We start from the raw sequence: 21,095 nt of genomic DNA, 5'->3' as shown, positions 1-21,095 counted from the left end.
TTTGATTTGTTCAGTCGACTGTATGTTCAGCCTGTCCGTCCATCTGTGTATGTCCTTGGAGATTAGGCCTTATCTCAAGAAGTACTGGTCGTACGATTTGAATTCTGGTGTCAGATTAAATGGGTCATTCTCTGAAAGCGGCCACATAAAGTGCAATGTTTGACATAGTGTCAGATTCTCAAGAATCTCTATGAAATATCGTAGAACGTTTGCAAGAGTTCCAAATTTCCTGTCTTTAACATAGGTCGATGTAGCTTAGCAGAGGGCGACGTTAGGCGATGGTCCACTGACTTACTATAGGATTTGGTTTAACTTTTGTCGTCAAAGGATGGGCACATGGGTTGTGTATTCTGTGGAGGAGTAGCATAGCGTTACAGAGCTGATGTCAACTCAACTTTTGAGTTGACGCCACGTGACAGAGCCTGTATAAACTTGACGTCTACGATTTTGTCATTTGCTACTGGTGCAAAACAGGTTCTACATATTCCTTCACATTTCTTCATATTTTTTTCATGTCCAAGAGATCTAGATGTGACCGGAGGACCTTTGTGGCTGGAACGGCGGTGGGATTGAACCCCGGACTACTCAAACTAAAGACCAGAACTCTAGCCAAAGGGGAATTCCCCGTAAACCAAGCTAGCGGGAACGTCTTTTTCAATCCGGACTTCACCTTGCTACATATCTCCCCACCATTTTTGACTTTGTCCCGAAGTCACAGGTGCATTTAAGCATGCTCTGTGACTACCCACATCCTGCCGACAACGCCAGTTGGCCTTTGTAGCCGGGATAGCGGTGGATCGAACCCCGGACTGCTCGGAACTAAAGACCAAGAACCTCTACCAGGTCAGCTAAAGGGGAATTCCCCGTTAGCCAAGCTAGCGGGAACGTCTTTTTCAATCCGGACTTCACCTTGCTACATAAAGGAGTGGTGCTTCCAGCCAAGCCTCCAAAGTTGGCCAGCGGAGACCACTGGAGAGGAATGTAGCAGTAACGGCGTACCAGCGGAGGTGACGCAGTGTTAGGAAGCGCAGCCCTTGCCAGTGTTTTAGTATGAATATTGAAGATTTTAAGCATATTGAACATTTTTTGGTGACCACAATGAACATCAGCATTGCCTGACTGACATCAACTTAAATCCTGTGGAGTCTGGCAGACCTCTGCGCTGGTCAACATTAATCAAATTTTAGGCCGACGGAGAATGAAAATTTGATTAATGTCGATCAGCGTGGAGGTCCGCCAGACTCACAGGAAGTAAGTCACTGTCAATCAGGTAACACTCAGTTTGTCATGGTCCTGGAAAAAATTTCAACATGCTTAAAATCTACGATATTTATGCTAAAATGCAGGCAATAGTTGAAAAGGAAAGTTATCCAAACGTTTGCCTGGTAGCATAGCTTAAAGCAACCAGATGTAACAATTCCGGCCTGACAAAGTGGACATGGTAAAGAGTAGAACAAAACTGATTTTATGACTCAAGATGATGGATGTTTACTCATGTCCACGTGACCTACTGAAAAGTTGTATACCATGCTGTTCCATATGTAGTAAAACTAATATTAACAGTGCAGAAAGCTAACCTAAATTCCCTACGTAACCACGTGAATTTTGGACATGAAAATCTTCTGAATTGTTAGAAAATACTTTGTTTTACAAATATCTGACAATATGTCTCTGGTATACTTTCATCATGGCCGTTCTTCGTAAGTAGGAATGCTGCAAAATCAATAGGCATTTCCTCCCCCAATAAAATTTGTCAGTTATGTGCATAACAGATGTGGACACTAGAACTTATGTATGTAACCAAGACTTTGACTGCAAATATGTTGAAATCATGGATCGATATGCCAGAAATAAAAACAAACTTCAACATTAATTTCCAACAGTATTCTTGATTTCTTCGTGTTTTATATAATTTGGTCGACGTTTACTTAAAGACATGACTTCGTCTTTTATAGCAGTTGAGAATGTCACAATTTTTCTCCATGTTTACAAGGTCCACAAGTACAATATTTCAGATTAGGACACAAAGTAACCTGAGCACAAGTTATTGCAGGCAGAAAATATTTTACTTTGCAATAATAATAATATAAAAAAATTAAACCGGTTGCTATTTTTTTTCCAATAAATGTTTCTGTTCCAGAACATTGAATAATATAAAGTTTCTAGTTTCTGAGCAATATATCAATTATTTTTCTTTTTTGTCATTAATAGATGTTAGATTAATGATGGATTAGTTGCAGGTGTGGTTGGCAATGAGACAGACAATTTCTGCTTAGATACATAATAAACCAGTTAAGAAAATTTATTTTCTGATTGTTTAACAGTGGCCATATTTGGACATTCTTATGATGTTTCCCTGCCTCCATAAACCCCCACAGAAAGGATGTGTATAAATATACCCACACAAAAATGATTGTGGCAGATGGCTGAGTGAAGTACGCAGTGAATGGGGTCTGTGAGAGAGAGAGCATTTCTGTATAGAAATACAATAAATCAGAAAACAGAAAATTTTGTTTGTACTGTACTTAAATAATAAAAAAGTCACTGACTAGTTACCATGTTTATTATATCATTGTTTATTTATACAATTATGTATTACTTTAAATAAATGTTCCTGTTCCAGAAAATGTAGAAAAACCTATAGTTGTGGTTTTATTTTTTGTTCCTAGCCATATATCTAAGCCTTAAAAGTATGATCCAAATTAATTAATTTGTGGTGTTATTACGTCAGTGGCATTCTTGCCACAGTTTCCAACAAAGAGTTTTGACAGAGCTGTGAATGTCCATTTCTGTACCATTTGAAAGCTCTGAAACATGATTCAGAAGTGTTGGCCCTACGCCAACTGGCCTTCTATCTTCGAAATGGGTTCTTGCATGTTTGGCGTTCGTATTGAGGCATCGACAGCCGTGCATTTCATCTTTGTGATTGACAGGAGTGGGCATGAATCCCTCACAGATGGCCAATGGCAGACTGAAGGTCAGTCTCCTTCACAGATGAATCTGATTTCAGCTGTATCGGGCACACAGTGGGTACGGCAGCATGTGGATAAAGCTGTTGTGAACAGCGTGGCCCATAATTTGGTTTGTTTCTGCAGGCGGCAAACGCAAGCACTCAATGGCACCTCAAACGCACAGAAGTACCATCAAGAGGGCATCCAGAGTGACTGGTAGCCACGCCAACTGAGACTCTGTGGGATGACCAGGATTAGTTCCAGCTCGCCAACATTTCAGTCTCAGTGATTTGAGGCTCCATTTGCAGGTGAAAATCACAGACTTGTACCAGTTCAGCGCTCCAGGAACGAGCTGGTCTGCTCAACACATTTCTAAAGGAATGCACTTGACCAGCTGTTGTTTGGAGTTTATTTCTCCAGTCCAACAAGAAGTGGGGTGACTTTTCTGACACAGGTCAGGTTTTGTGCTCTCAGATGTGCGAAAGCAGAAGCACACTCGAGCGTTAGCCCACGCAGGGTTTTCCTGGCAGACTCCTTACAATAACATGAGCATGCGGGAGAGTGCTGTCTGAGTTTCTCTTGTCCTCTCTTCTCTGTTTCTCGAGCCTCATCCGCTTTCATGTTCAAGTGTTGCTTCTCCTGCTGGCTGAGTGTCAGCAGCAGCAGCGTGGGCGAGGATTTGAAGCGGGATGGAAACAGACACAGATGAGATGGTGTCAGAAGGTGCCATTTGGTTATTTTCCACTGCACACAAAGGAAAACGCCTTCCCGATTTGACCTGCAGGGCATAAAAAAATAATAAATTCTTATGTAATAGGGTCTGAATAACTATTTTTGACTATATTGGTACCACTTACAATCTAGCCTCAGTACAGTTCAGCTTACAGGAAAATCCATAGTGGCCTTCCCCAGTTATAGCCAGATAGGGGTCAAGTAATGATTACAAAGGGGCTGAAATTTGAAAATGCTCTAATCATGTTGATAAGTACACCACATTATTTGTCTGCTTAAATGGGGTATATCATCAGATAAATTCTCCCATCAGAGGGCCCTGGGCTCTCCATGCAAAAGTCTGCCTGGTGGGCCAATGCACGAGCATGGCCAATATCATGAATGCCAATTTCAATAAAATGTCTAATTTCATCACAAATAAAAAATATATCGCAAATAATCACCTGATTGTGTCTATTTTTTGTCCTTTTCTCATTCATTAAATGTATTCCAAGTTATTTAATTGAATTTCAGGTAGGTGTTTAACCAACTTCTTCAAAAAGGGGTGGGCTGATGCTTGGCCCTGGGCCCACCAACACGCAAATGGAGTAGATTCCAGAAAGGTATACCTTGTTCTTCCTATGGCTGAACATTACGGAGTTATAAGGTAAAAACAGCAAAATGGTGACAAAGGCAAATTTCAATTTGTTCAGAGGTTAAAAACTGAAGTTCATCCAATTTTGGCCAACTGTGATGCAAATTATTGGTTTGTACTCAAGGGATTTTAACAGAGGAATAGTTTTGACAGCTTCTTCTCCAAAGTAATGGGCAAAACAAGCCCAACATCCATTGGCATTTGATGCACAGTATGTGGCCACTGACGTGATAACTAAGCATAACAGATGGTGCAAATCATTCCTGTTTGAATTCCTATTTGCTCAACCAAAATTTGTATACCTTTTAGTCAATGTAATTTTGACAACCATACAAACTGAAAATGGCCTACATCACCGTTTTTGCTGTTTTACCCTGTAACTCCATAACCGTTCAATGATACCTTTTTAGAATCCTTATATTCAGACACATACTGTGGTTCAAGATGACTGGAGCATTTTTAAATTTTGATGACTGTGTAATTTTTAAGTGACCCCTCATCTAGCCACTGTGGTAAGGCCACTGCATTTTTACCCACGGGCATCAAATATGGCTATTGGGTATTGCGAAGACTTTGCATCTGTCCGTCCGTCTGCCCATCTGTCTGTACTCAGCATAAGTCAAGTCCTATTACTGCCAGAGTCTTCAGCTTCAAAGGGAACATTCTTGGGACACAGACAAGTTCAGAGACCTATTTTAAGCGGTATTTTAAGAGGTTAAAAAGTCATACTCTCTTTCATTCTATTCCATTATTTTTTGTATTTTTTGAGGGGCAGGAGTGACAGCCAATCAGAGTAAAGTGGCATCGTGACATCAGTGGCTGGTCTAGCTAGCTGCAAACTCTATTTTGTTTGTGTGCAAATATAACTTCTTTGTTGTATATTATGTAAAAGCTAGCAAGAAATAAACACTTCTAAAACTGAAAACACCATATTTGGAACCTGATAACACCCCTGAAGTGATTTACAAGACATTTCACATGTTAGCGTGGTGACGCAGGCTGGTCTAGCTAGCTACAAACTCCATTTGTTTGTGTGTAAACATAACCTCTTTGTCATATATTATGTAAAACATTGTGAGAAATAAACACTTCTAAACCTGAAAATGTTGTTTTTTGTAACTTGATAACACCTCTGGAGTGATTTTCATGGATGTCAGCATGCACACTAACTTCTGCTAACTCAAAACTAACTTCTGCTCTTGTCAAAAGCTCATGCACGCACACATGCACGCCCTCCTACAGACACCGTTAAACGCAAATATTGCTCATGATTGATTGAGAGATAGAGGGGCTTTGTTGAATATGTACAAATTGTACAGACAAACAAACACAGACACAATCACACACACACCTACGGACAATTTAAAGATCCCAATCCACCTAACCCGCATGTCTTTGGATGTGAGAGGAATCCGGAGCACCTGGAGGAAACCCATGCAAACACGGGGAGAACATGCAAACTCCACACAGAAAGGCCACGGGAATTGAACCCACGACCTTTGCGCTGTGAGGCAACAGTGCTAACCACTAAGCCACTGATGTAAATAGCAATAAATGTATAATTAATTATACATAAACAACTGCAAATGATAAAGAAGGCAATGTTCATACGGCGGAGGGTATTTTAGCATTGTGTTATATTTGTATACACTATGGTGTACTGAGGCTGGATTGTAAGTGCTCCTTAATCCCCTAAGGTGGTACCAAAAACCTGTTTGGCCCATGGACTACATTCTTTTAAACATACATTCACACACGTACAAAGGTCAATATCATTATGATATTTGAAGACCAGATCCTATCTTTCTGGAAGTACTCACACAATAGTAAAACACATTATCCGGCAAGCTTCCAGATAATGGACTACTTACTGCCAAGGAGGAAATGGTTTAAAAGGCACTCTAAGGTGCCTCCTAATATGAGATGAACAAGGTAATTAGTATAATTTGTGGTTGCAAAGTGTGATATAAATCAATCTAGCAAACCTTCTCCCCAGAATGTGGTGTTAATGACTGCTTTGGATGTGTAAAATGCTATTTTTATTTGCCATTTTGCCTATCACCATAACAACTGAGGTAAAGTAAATGAACTCAGTTTGATTAGTCAATTCAGGATTAACATCCGTCATGACTCAAAGCATAATATGTTCCTTTGGTGCCAGAAAGTCATCAACTTCATGCAAAATAACAAGTCACAAGAGCGGTAATAAGTACACCACTTATTGTGGCGTCAAAACTTCATTTTCAGTTCAGCCTCCAGAATCAACATTCTAATGGTTTTTTAAAAATTACAATGATGTTGAGACACAAGCAGCAACGATTTTAAAAACTCTAGCGTGGGGTCATGTTGTACATATTTCCAAAAAGCTAATATAAGTTAGCAAATGTCTTCAAAACACATTTTTGTAGTGAAAATACTACAGACTTCAAGGTGATGCATTAAAATGGCATAGTCCAGATGGCTCTGTAAGTGTGTCTTATGGAGAAAGCAAGAGTCCGATGTGGACTTTTGCATGCTAAATGAGGTGTATCAAGGCTAAATTTTAGCTAAGGCAGTTTTCACATGGACAGATAGAATTGTAGGACTTTGGGGATGTTTAAAGAATAAACTCACTTTTTTTTTTTTGCAACCCTAGTCATTTTAAAACATTGTTCACAATTAGGACTCTGGTGTGTTCCATTCCATTTTAATAATTGGTTTGTTTGCTTGCTAGCAACTCTTTCTGGACAAAAAATGTCCCCACAAAGAAAAAAAAGGAAGGAATTAGTGAGTGTGAACAGGCCACTCATTCCGTGAGTTAGTAAAATCCATGGTACACTCAAAATAGAAATGAAATTGTACCAAAAAACTAAATTGTAATTGTCTGTATGCTAGCAGCACACCTAAACAAATACAGCCAGCCCAATGTGTTTTTTTAACCCCTGCATCGGTTTTAGAAGAAAGATTATTTATTCACAACACATTATAATAATCAGAGTAAAAACATATTAAATCAATAATATAAACAACAAAGGTACAAAATACAATCTGTTACAATCCTTTCTGGTACGCTAGCTAAGGTGGCTATTAGCCAAATCAGTGAACATACAGCTGTAGCATCCATTTTATTTATTTTTTTATTTTTGACATTATCCCTGCATCAGTTTTACAAGAAAGATTATTTATTGATAACATAATATTATTAACAGAGTAAAAACATATTAAAGCAATATAAACAACTAAGGTACAAAATAAAATATGTTATAATCCTTTGCGGGAAGCTAGCCAAGGTGGCTATTAGCCAAATCAGGGACCATACAGCATAGCATCCTTTTATTTTTATTTTTAGTCAACTTTATTGACCAACAACCAGCAATGGGTGGATATTAATCTTCAGAAGTTTACAGTGTGAGTACTACCTGTGAAAAAATAGTCGTCTTAGAAATTTAAAAAGTAGCGGTGGCCTTAATTGGCGGCCACCAAAACTACGCTTTGAAAATGACAGAAACTGAAGAACACGCTCAGTTCAAGGTACACTTAACATTAATCACACCGACTCCTAATTTCCAACATTCATACGATGACAAGATTACTCAAACAAGTCTAGATATGTCCACCTGTTGGCAGATAGGCATATGGCATTTGATTTTGTAGTGAACTTGTGGATTAAATTTAATCTAATGATTAATCATCTAATCAATTACTCAAAGGTGAGTAGAGTGCTCAAAGGCTTGACTGCGAAAAAAAAACCCAGTTGTAATATGACAAAGGTTGCAAAAAATAAATAAATAAATAAATAAAAGAAAAGAAAAATGGGTGGGGGTGTTGCAAACATAAAACTCTTAGCAGATTTGTTAACAGTTAAAAAAAAATTACACATTTCCTTCTCTGCATTTGCCAGTTCTTGGATTTATTTTGAGATATTGTTAATACCATTTGAATTTACAGTGTTAGAGGTGAAAAGTTGACAGTCCTTGCCTTGAACTTACCAGCCACACTATGAGAACAATACAAGCTGTGATGGGGATGAGAATCAGAAACAGGGGGCCTCGTGCTGACCAGCTGTACGCACCACCCCCTTCGTGACCTCCTGGGAGAAAGAAACATTTCACAGCCACCTTAGAAACTCAAATACAGCAGGCAATCCAAAGCGCTAACATGGTTCAGCTACCAGATTAATCTGTTTAGTGTGTGAAATATGGAATTAAAAATGTCTCATTCTGTCAAACCAGCAGTCTCTATCTCTCACTCACACACACATACACAATAGAGGTGGGCGATACTAGGAATTTTGGTGTTGATCCGATACCAAGTAAATACAGGCCCAGTAATGCCGATATCGATACCGATACCAATACTTTTTCATATTTAAACTTCATAGATCCAAAGGATCCAAAAAAGACCTAGGATAGAATTTCGCCAAACACTGTATGTGACAACAAAATACTTTATTATCACATTCAACATTTTGTAAAAAAAAAAATATCACTCAACACAACTTAAAACAAAATCTTCTGAGGTAGAGGGCTGACAAACTACAATACAAGGGTGGGCTGCTCCATGTTGTATGACACAGCGCAGCGCTGCTCTTACAGACAGAAACTTTGATGAGTCTGCATGCACAGCAGTCAGTGCATGCGGGAGAGAAAAAAGTTTGAGTATCGATCTTTTTACATGAGGATCGTTCAATATCAATAGTAGTGTTGGTATCGATATTATCGATATTAGGATCAATCCGCCCACCTCTAATACACAAGACTAGCTGTGGAGACAGGTTCAGGTGTGGACTACCTCATCTACATGGATGACATTAAGCTGTATCAAGAGTGAATGAGACACTGATTCACTGATCCATCTCACCAGGATATTCAGCAATGATATCAGCATGACTTTTGAATGGGACAAGTGAGGCTAAACATTGGCAAAGGGGGGTGACGTTACCAGAAGGCAGGAATACAGACATTCGGGACAGTTACAAGTACCTTAGTATCTTACAGGCTAGAGGTGGAGTAAGTCACTGTCAAGTCATTCACAAGTCATCAATGTGCAAGTCCCAAGTCAAGTCTCAAGTCATCTTGCAAACAATTGGTGGTCATTATGACTTGAGATTTGCTGATTCATGACTTGAGAGTGACTTGATGGTGACTTACTCCCATCTCTGCCACAGGCCAATGGAAACCATGACAAAGAAGCCAGGAAGACAACCAAAGCGAAGTACCTCCATAGAGGAAGGCAAGTCCTAAGAACCCAGCTCAAAGATAAAATAATATCCAAGTTATCAATGTGTATGCCCTAGCAGTCATCACATACTCTGCTGGAATAATAAGATGGCCAAAGAAAGAGATACATGCTACTGATGTCAAGACAGTTAAGGTTCTCTCAATGCATGGAGGTTTCAGCCCAAAGTCCAGCAACCTGAGACTGTACGATCAGCGAAAAGAGAGGGGTTGAGGTTGGGATGGGTGGGTTCTACAGTAAGTATCAAAGTCACCGTCCAGAATGAAACAAGAAACAGGCAAGAGTCCATCAAGAAGCTGTCACTTATGGTCAAATTACTAAGCGAGTACTTCCAGCAGCAGAAGACAGAGGGTGGTTAGGAGGAAGAGGAAATGTGATGGAAGACCAGATGCCTTCATGGTATGAATCACCATCAGACTGCGGGCGTGGCTGACATCAAGAAGTCTGACCAATGGTAAGAAAAAGTGAGTCTGAAGGACAGTACACCTCTGATCATGGCAGCACAAGAGTAAGTACCAGGTCCATAGAGGCAGGGGTCTAAAGTAGCAGACAGGAACTTATGTGTAGGTCGTGCAAAGATACCCCTTAGGTCTGGCACATAGCAGCAAGGAGTAAGCTGGTATAGTATACATTGAGAGGCACAGCCATGTAGCTCGGATAATACACAACTATGGACTGGAATTACCAAGTCCATGTGAAGAACACCATCAAAGGTGGCTGAAAAAATCAGAGCAAAGGTACTGTGGGACAATTTCCAGAAACACAAACAGATGTTGGACAGCTTCACAATTTCAAATGATAGCAACATCAGAAAGAAGGAGCATGAGAAAATCAAGAAGTATTGGGGCTAAAGGAAGAACTAGGTAAGATGTGGAAGGTAAAGACCACAGTGGTCCAAGTAGTAATAAGACCTCTCAACACTGTGACTCCCCCAACAAAAAAACAGGGGGAATGCCTCCAGCAGATTCCAGGTGCAACATCTGAGGTCTCTGCAGTCCTCAGAAAAGTTATGATACCACAGAGGAACTCTCAGGCCTCTAACGATACAATTATTTTTAAATGATTCACTACAGGCATTTGTGGGCCAGCAGCATTTTCTCCGGGGGGTATCACTCAGAATGACTCAATTTGCTTCCTCTTTGAGACATCAGTCATACGTTTTCTGTTTCTAATTTATTTTTCAAAGAATCAGGAAAACGTAGTTTCGATATAAGTGAATAATGTACCTGGAATTTGTCCACGTTTAAGGCATGGTGGGGGCTTACATGAGAAACCGGAGGTCCCTTGAGCAGCTGTGTGCAAAATGTCTCTGACAAAGTCAAAGTAAAGACCCGATATCAAGCTGCTGTTCTGATAGTGACACTGGAACAGTTGCATTGTTGTTTCCTGGAGGAATCAGAGAACAAGCCACACTAAATAACTTACATATGATTTGAATGTACAAAATGGTGTTTAAGTTTCAGAATATATGCTTAGTTTCTGTAAAAACTGTAATTTTGGTCATTTTAAGGACAAATCTTCAAATGGAACAAACACAAACTTGATGCCCCAAGAGTAATTTTAACTCAGAATCTACTGTCTGCCCTCAGTGGCTACTGAGATTCAACCAGCGGGGATTTCTTTATCGTCAAATGTCCTACCTACGAAACTACCTTGGGTCCTGGATGACAATAATCCAGGTAGAAAACTGGTCCATCTCAACCTCTTGAAGATAGCCACCCATCTATCACAGTCAAGTGAAAGGTGGGTGTCCACTGGGTTTTTTCCAGAAAATGGGTCTTCAACACTGGGGCACCTATGTGCTGGATCATGCACAGAGAAACTTGCCACATGGCCAAAATGTTATATTTGTAGCTGAGAATCCCTCACCATGCAAGTGATACTCTTCATTTAACTCTCCCTAGGTTCTTCCATTGGTTCATTTTACTCAATCCAGTGGAAACCAAGGATCCTCCAAAGAGACCAAGTACTAGTACTAGACTTTTGCCTTAAGTCACTGGTTAGCATCCTCGTCTCACAACCATACACAAAGCCATCAAGTACCAGGACCTTAAAAAAAATTAGGCCTTTGTTCTTCTGCAAAGGTATCAACATCACAAAACAGCTCTGTCCAGCAACCTCATGACTCCATGAGGTCTTCTAAGCCATCTCTTGATCTCAAAGCCCGACTGCCCAGAGACATGAATGTCTCTACGAGTTCAACACTTTCATTGCATATAGATGCAATTCTGATGGCTGAGTCTAGGAAGTCATTGAAAACCTGGATCGTAGACATTTGCAGTGAAAATGTGAAAGTAGTTCAAACAGAAACTAGGGGTTACTAGGTATCATAATTAGCATTAAAATCTGCTCTCTAGTCTCAGTGAGAGGTGTATTTTTTAGGTGGTGAAAGGTCAAAGGAATTTTTAGTAATTTACGCAACAAAGGTCAAATACTTAAATCAAATAGAATATTGGGTTCATGAAAATCTGCTCTCTAACCTCACTGGTTACTGAGATCTGAGTAGTGGGTGAAATTTATAGTCTTTGGATGTTCTTTTGTGAGACTTCAGCTGTAAACTATAGTGTTCCACTATAGTTTACAGAAACTTTAATTTTGCAAATACAGGTAATCTGATAGCAAAATTAAGTGAAGTGGTTGAGGTGTAGCATAATGGCCATAGAACCAGGTTGGGGTTGTTTGGGTTGGGGTGTGGGGGGAGGTCAGTTTGGTTGTGGTCGTTGTCGTGGTCCTGGGTCTGGTATTTGTCATCCAAAATTCAAGCTGGTGTCATGGTGTGGCAGATTCGGCAACACGTGGCATCAACAATTCTTCCAGCCTTGGATTGAGTTTCGTTGGGTTGGTAATGGTCGTACAATACAACCAGGTGCAATCAATGCTAACAACGTGCATACACAGCAGGTGTACCAACATTTCTGTTGCTACCTACCAGTTCCTCGTGGTCAAAAGTGAAGCGTAAACTCTTCAACATCGCAATGAAGACAAGTATGTGCTCTTTGTTGGATGAAATGTCACCAAACATGTTGGCTAGGTTCCGAAGGCTTTGCTCCAAAGGGTAAATATTTAACACCACCCAACACGTGCCACCCTGCAGGTTGACATACAAAAAACAAACAGACGTAAGATGCTTTGGGAAGTTTGAGACGCCTTTGTGACTGCCAAAGGTAATTTTTTTTTTTTTTTTTTTGCATCTCAATACGTACCACTTCTTTGGGAATGTATTGAACAGGAATTGCATAATTACAGGGGATGTTTTGCTTCTGCAATGTAAACAGACAGTTTTACAAAACCATTTCATTGTCTCAAAGTGATGAAATGCAACTATACTGTATGTTACACAACAAGCATATAAATGTGATACGTGACCAGTAATCTCACCAATAACGACAGCTTGCTCACATCGTCAGTTATTGGGGTGCCGAATTTTCCACAGCAGAGATTTAAACTTGTGAACAAACTCAAGAGGAGACAAGATGGTTTCAAGATCTGAAAGTCAGAAAAACAAGGAAACATCATATGATTATAATATACTGTAAAGCTTTAGCAAAAGAACATTGGTATATATGCCTTGTTCTAGTATCCCATTTCGCAACAGTATGTCCTCGTTCCTCAACAACTGACGTGGACTTTATTAACCTGGGCAATATCCATGTGTCCTGGAATTCAATCAAAGTTGTGGTTGACAAGGAAAAGAAGACTGCAGTTGTGACAGATGTGGCAATCTCAGCCACCAGCAACATCAGAAAGAAAGAGCACTAGAAAATCAAGAAGTACCAATGACTGAAGGAACGACTGGAACCGATGTGGAAGGTAACAGGGCTATTCCACAGGGTGCCACTCTACTATGATCACCCATGATCAAAGAAAGTGCAAAAAACGGGATGAAACAGATTAATCCAGTTTACTTCCTAACAGGCTGGCTTGTAAAGTGCAGCCCTGGCAACCTTCGAGAAAACTAAAGAAAGGAGCTTGAGCTGTTCAACTCTGAACAAAAACTGCATCAACCGCTGCTTTGACTTCAAATTTTTACCCGATGGCACACAATTAAACAGGTTTCAAACCATAGTCATGACAAATACCCATTTTAAAGAAGTTCAAATATGATTGAAGCCATTAAGACTATGAATACCCGGAAGTTACCATATACTATCAACTATTTTGATAATCGGGATGTAATATTTGAACAGTTCAAAAATTGGATCCTGATTTCAAATCTGGTGTCGTTGATCACCGTAATGACTATGTATACCAAGTTTGTTCAAGAATGAGAAAGACGGATCAAGGAGCTACTATGATGCTTCAAAACACGCCCCAATTTGCTATTGGGAAGGAATAACACTCTGTGCAATAGCCAAATGGTCCCAAGTGGTCATAGCAGCATTAAGAGGTGTAACCCCCAAACTGGAAAAGTGGCTCTAGCAGGTTCCAGCCACAATATCAGAGGTCTCCATCCAGAAGAATGTAGTCCTAAGAACAGCTAAAATACTGTGCAGAAGTTATACTGTAGGTCTTCCCTTCTAGGATTGTTTTCTCTTGATATGGCCAAACAAACTCATCTTTTTACTTTTCAATTGGCTTAGCAGATAACTTGATTTGAAGTCTAGTTTGTTGCAGACTTCTTCATTGGTTTCTCTGGATGTCCACAATATTTGAAGTAGTTTTCTGATCACTGCATCTCAAAAGACAGAATTCTCTCCAGATCATTTGTGAGTGGTATCCATGTTTCCCAGCCATATTGAGCCATTTTCAATACATGTGTGTTCAGATGGCTGGTGTTAACCCTGCCTTCCTTGAGGCAACAAAAGGTGTTCCTCAAGGCTAAGTTTTGGGACCTATTTTGTTCACACTTTGTACGACAAATGCCTTCTATCACTTGTATGCTGATGACACTTTAATCCATTGCTAGTAAAACTCAGTCACACAGACATTTGAAATTTTGCAAAAATTCCGATACAGAAACAAGCCATGCTTCTCCTTAAGTGCTTGGAAGATCTTGATAACTTGTGACTTTGTAGTTATAGTGTGCCCTTTCCAAATATTTTTCATATTTTTAAACTTTTGCTTTGTAATTGCCGATCCTTGATCTTCCACTGGCTTGTATTCTTGTTAGAGGTGGGCGGATCAATCCTAATATCAATAATATTGATACCAATGCTGGTATTGATATTGAACGATCCTCGTGTAAAAAAAATCGATACTCAAGCTTTTTTTCTCTCCCGCATGCACTGACTGCTGCGCACGCAGATTGATAAAAGTCTACTCTCTGTCTGTAAGAGCAGCGCTGTGCTGTGTCACACAACATGGAGCAGCACACTCTCCCCCCTCTGGTCTTTTGTTGTTGCGCCGTCACGTGGCTCAGCAGTGCCAGCCAACAGTCATGCAGGTAGGCTCAGCCTTTCCCGCCCACTCGGCGCTCTCCTCGAGTCAGCCCTCTACCTCAGGAGATTTTGTTTTAAGTTGTGTTGAGTGATAAACAAAAATGTTGATTGTGATAATAAAGTATTTTGTTGTCATATACAATGTTTGGTGAAATTCTATCCTAGGTCTTTTGGAGCCTTTGGATCTATGAAGCTTAAATATGAAAACGTATCGGTATCGATATCAGCAATACTGGGCCTGTATTTACTTGGTATCGGAACAATACCAAAATTCCTGGTATCGCCTACCTCTAATTCTTGTTCCTTGATATTCAAAGTGTTGGAACATTTTCTTACCAGAATTTGCCTCCGTCGATTATCTTTTTTTTTTTTTTCTTTACATTTAGGACCAATCCCTTTTCTTTCCCCGTTCTTTTGCAGTCTCCACAACATTTTTCTGTCCTTCCTTTACTGATAAAAGATTGGAGTAATGTGCATCTCAGGAGTTGTCTTGGAAATTTACTTCATCATAACTGCTACTCTTGTCCATTTCCACGTTTCTCATATCTTCCATGTAACAGCTGAATGGGTGCTGTGACAGCACGTCTTCGCCTGAGTCTTACTTACATCAAAAGGCTCTGTTATTGTCTTTTCTTGTATGACTGCTGCTTTCTATTGATTATACAAAAGATTCTAGTAAAATCTACTTTCGCGTGGAAATTCATTCGTTATATCTTCCACATGACTCCCACAAGACAATGAAGGATATTCTGTAGTCTATATTTACTTTGCAATGCTTCTGTATGTGTGAAAGTAGGTTGAATAAATGATCTCTTGTGCCTCAATTTTTTTTTTCAAAAGCCTATTTGAGTTTCATTAACTTTGCTCTCCAGGTTTTCTTACAATCTACTCTACAAAGAATGATGCTCATTATTAGGGGTTTTGTAGTTTGAGCAGAAAAGCCGATCACCTTCCTCTGGAAGTGATGTTTTCCAGTGAAGCAGCTCTTGTTCATCTGCCATACACATAATTACTTATTAGTTATATAATTGCATTGCCATTCTTTATTTTCTGTCTATACGACATTGCATAAGGGGCGTTCATGCATGAATTAAAAAAATGCTGCAAGAAGTCCATTTGGGCCCTGGTAAGGGCCCTGATCACCTTTCTGATACAATTACATAGTTGAAATCTACGACGGAGTTTTAGGGCCACATTGAATTTCTTTTTTTTTTTTTTTTTTGGACTTCGAGAATAAAGTCGTAATATTACGAGAAAAAAGTCATAATATTATGAGAATGAAGTCGTAATATTACGAGAAAAATGTCGTAATATTACGAGAATAAAGTTGTAATTTTATGAGAAAAAAGTTGTAATATTACAAAAAAAGTCAAAATATTATATTATGACTTTATTCTCATAAAATTACGAATTTATTCTCGTAAATTACGACTTTATTTTCATAATATTACAACTTTTTTCTCGGAAAATTACAACTTTATTCTCGTAATATTACGACTTTATTCTCAAAGTCTTAAAATTATGACTTTATTCTCATAATATTAAGACTTTATTCTCGAAGTTTAAAAAAAAAAAATTCTATGTGGCCCGAAAACGCCGTCGTAGAAATCAGTTCAGTTAATCTGTTCAAAAAACACTGCCAGGGTGCTATATGTAGCCTGATCAGTGGTAGATACGAGATGGATATATGCATATATACATACAGTGCATCTTTTTTCCACATTTTGTTATGTTACAGCCTTATTTCAAAACTAGGTCAATTTTTTTTAACCTCAAAATTCTACTCACAACACCCCATAATGACAACATAAAACAATTTTTTTTATAATGACCCATATTGTAATCCTTAATTAATTAATAGCCACAATACATACAGCCTTTTGCAACACCACATCTGAAAGATAATCCTTTACTGTTTGTAGTATCATGGAAACTTTGCCAGGGCTCTCTCTCTCTCTCTCTCTCTCTCTCTCTCTCTCTCTCTCTATATATATATATATATATATATATATAGTCTGATCAATGTTAGTTGGAAGATACATACATTGAGGGGAGGATGATAGCAAAATTACCCATATTGTAATGCTTATTACATGAGACAGAACTTTATTAATCCCTTGGGAAGACTCCTTCGCCAGGAAAATTGAGGTTCCTGCAGCATTGTACAGCAGCACACAGGGTAAGAAGCACACAGAGCATCAAAAGTGAAAGTAAAAAAACTATTTGCAATTATAAATTTTAATACCAAACAAACTGATCACTACTGGTTTACTGACTACAACTGTTCCTCTCCTTCCTGTCGTCTGTCTTCCTGTTACTCTTCCTCCCCTCAAGTAATATTTAGGAACTGTAATGCATACAGCCTTTAGGAACCCAACATTTGAAAGATAATCTTTACTGTATGTAGTAGGGTGGAAACTTTGCCAGGGTGCTATATATATTGTTATCAATGTTTCACGCAAGATACCATACATTGGACCATATGGACCATGGACCATACATTGATTGATTTCATACTCAAAACGTGTAAAACCAAAAGGGTGCCAGCTTTAAACCATTGTGGTTTTGTAATTGATACTTAAACACAATTTTCTGTATGTATATCTGCTATTTCAGATTAACAAATGAATGAGACCTATGTTTTTTATGTATTTGGAAATAAACCAACAGTGATGTCAAAGGATTTCTTTGACTGTTTTTGTAAATGAGTTTTGAAACTTTGATTTTTTTGTTGACATGATCAGTAATAAGCCATCAAACATGAATATTTTTATACGAATGATTACATGATGCTTGATATCTATCTATCTATCTATCTATCTATCTATCTATCTATCTATCTATCTATCTATCTATCTATCTATCTATCTATCTATCTATCTATCTATCTATCTATCTATCTATCTATCTATCTATCTATCTATCTATCTATCTATCTATCTATATATATATATATATATGTTTGAGAAGAAAGAGGTTGTAATGTGAAAAGATGTTGCCAATTTGTCATCCAATAATAATTATTTATTCATCTACATTTTAACACAATTTTGTGTTTACAACACATTTTACAAATATGTTACACTTTTTTGCGACGTTACAGGTGCAAAAACCTCAAATTGTTGTGCCATACTTCAAGTTGCCACCTGCTGTAAAAGTATTTAATCTTTTCTAATAGCACCATAACATATGGATATGTTAAAATGTGCATTATGTATATTTTCACATTACACCTCCTTATCTCTATTCTTAACTATTCTGTTCTTTTTATTCAAGATGTTCTTTCATGCACTCTTGTGTGTTTGCTCTTTTTATTTACCGTAACTCACTTTAACTTGCCTTGGGTCAGAAATGTGCTATTTAAATAGGTTTGGGTTTTTTTTTTTTTTTTTTGCATTTGAAAGCAGCAGAGCTACTCAGAATAGTCAGACTACATGCAACATTAAAAATACTTCTTACAGATAAATGTTGCATTTACACCGAATCACTTTCAGTTTTCTGTAAAAACAAAAAAATTGCAGATGTAAAATTTTCAATACCGTATTTGTAATTGTTACATGGATTTGTAAACTTTTCACTGCATTTTATGTAAGGCTATGAAATACATATACTTTTTGTGTATTTAAAATATCAAATACAATTTATTACAAAGCATGCATATATGAGTGCACATTTACAAATAAAGCAAAAAATAAAGTAGATTACTTACTTTCTTCCTCATATGGAGCAAGAATCCCAGGTTTCTTAAATCCAGTTCATGAAATTCAGTGTTTTCCGTTCAGCGACGGAGCTCATGGTGTGTGTGTGTGTGTGTGTGTGTGTATGTGTGTGTGTGTGTGTGTGTTATGTGTGTGCGCGAGTGTGTGGTAAGTTGAGGATGGGCTGGCAGTGTGCTTCAGTCCAGACAGACCGGTGAAGCCTTTGACGTGGTGGAGAGGACGCCCACAGGCTGAGTCACTGTGTCACACGCTGACGCTGTGTGACAGTTTTCTAGAAACTCCCACATAATCAGTTTATTCCTCAGGAGAAAGTGGGCGCTTGTTCTCCGGGAGGAATATTTCACTTAGTTATTCCACAAACTGGTTTGAGAAAGTGAAAATAAAATATCAGTTCTTTGTTATGTGGATGAAGTGATGGTCTGATACACACACACACACACACACACACACACACACACACACACACACACACACACACACACACACACACACACACACACACACACACACACACACACACACACACACACACACACACACACACACACACATATATATATAGGGAGAGAGAGAGAGAGTTTATTGTTATGTGGATGATGTGATGATTTGATATACACATATATACACACACACATACATACATATACGAATATATATATATATATATATATATATATATATATATATATATATATATATATATATATATATATATATATATTGAGAGAAATGGATTTATATAAATATATATATATATATATATATATATATATATATATATATTGGGATATGTTCTTGTTGTAGTTTTAGAATCTTTTATTGTCTTATATGACTGAAATATTATATTTTATTGATTTAGCATCAAAGTTTGATGTATAATGCAGTCCAGAGGAGTATGACAACTGACATTTTTGTTTTTAGTGACAACAGGGAAGTCCAAAATAAAGTGTTTTATAGGTCCTACTAGATTATCAACCTCCGGAACCTGATTTTTGCCAGTTTGTCAACAGTGATGGTTTAGTTTTGGAGCTAAGTGCGCAGGTCCCTCCGGTTTTTGAACTTGGGGAGAAAGTTCATAATACCTCAGTTATTATAGACATTATATATATATATATATATATATATAAATGAATGAATTTCGGCACACAAAACTCCTTATTAAAAAACATTTTACACTAGCACATGTGGCCAAAAGGGTGTAAACAGAAGCAAAAGCTTATATACACCCACTCCTTTTACCATAAATATATATACACACATATGCCTAATACATACTCATAACAACAAATACAAGAGGAACAAAGCACAGACATTTGAGATTAATCAATGAACTGAATTTTCTCATCACAACAAAATAAATAGTAGTGCACAATGCACAATCCAAAAGAAATAATTCCAAATAAATAAATTTAATTGTCCATACTGTAACGAGAGATTATATTATTTTTATAAAGTCTTTTAAAGCTGACTGGAGTACCGCATAATTTAATATGTTCAGGACAGATGTTCCAAATGTTTACATCTTTTACAGAAACACAATGATATTTTATAGTAGTTTGAGTCTTTAATTTATCAAATAATAAATTAGGAGTCCTTCATTTTAAACAGATTTTGTACATGTTGAGGTATATCACTTTTATATACATATAACTTATATATATATATATATATATATATATATATATATATATATATATATATATATATATATATTGGGATATGTTCTTGTTGTAGTTTTAGAATCTTTTATTGTCTTATATGACTGAAATATTATATTTTATTGATTTAGCATCAAAGTTTGATGTATAATGCAGTCCAGAGGAGTATGACAACTGACATTTTTGTTTTTAGTGACAACAGGGAAGTCCAAAATAAAGTGTTTTATAGGTCCTACTAGATTATCAACCTCCGGAACCTGATTTTTGCCAGTTTGTCAACAGTGATGGTTTAGTTTTGGAGCTAAGTGCGCAGGTCCCTCCGGTTTTTGAACTAGGGGAGAAAGTTCATAATACCTCAGTTATTTTATATATATCTATCTATCTATCTATCTATCTATCTATCTATCTATCTATCTATATATATATATATATATATATATATATATATATATATATATATATATATATATATAGATATATATATATATATATATATATATATATATATATATATATATATATATATATATATATATATATATAGGGACAGAGAGAGACAGAGAGAGTTCTTTGTTATGTGGATGATGTGATGATCTGATACACACACACATACATACATATACGAATATATATATATATATATTGAGAGAAATGGATTTATATATATATATATATATATATATATATATATATATATATATATATATATATATATATATATATATATATATATATATATATTGGGATATGTTCTTGTTGTAGTTTTAGAATCTTTTATTGTCTTATATGACTGAAATATTATATTT

General features: G+C 37.4%; 1 protein-coding gene across 1 annotated transcript; it reads right to left on the bottom strand.

The window, feature by feature from the left end:
- Window positions 1-2,520: 2,520 nt before the first annotated feature.
- LOC117504090 lies at window positions 2,521-18,754 on the bottom strand. Its single transcript, XM_034163462.1, has 7 exons — window positions 18,622-18,754; window positions 12,913-13,020; window positions 12,738-12,794; window positions 12,464-12,622; window positions 10,761-10,920; window positions 8,286-8,386; window positions 2,521-3,729 (listed from the first exon to the last, which is right to left on the bottom strand). The coding sequence occupies exons 1-7, from the start codon at window positions 18,631-18,633 to the stop codon at window positions 3,559-3,561; spliced, it is 768 nt and encodes a 255-aa protein (XP_034019353.1). The 5' UTR covers window positions 18,634-18,754; the 3' UTR covers window positions 2,521-3,558.
- Between the last annotated feature and the right edge of the window lie 2,341 nt (window positions 18,755-21,095).

This window comes from Thalassophryne amazonica, chromosome 22 (genome assembly GCF_902500255.1).
Source record: "Thalassophryne amazonica chromosome 22, fThaAma1.1, whole genome shotgun sequence".
Lineage (NCBI taxonomy): Eukaryota > Metazoa > Chordata > Actinopteri > Batrachoidiformes > Batrachoididae > Thalassophryne > Thalassophryne amazonica.
The sequence above is the reverse complement of the archived record's forward strand: the minus strand, read 5'-3'. Positions and strand labels throughout refer to the sequence as shown.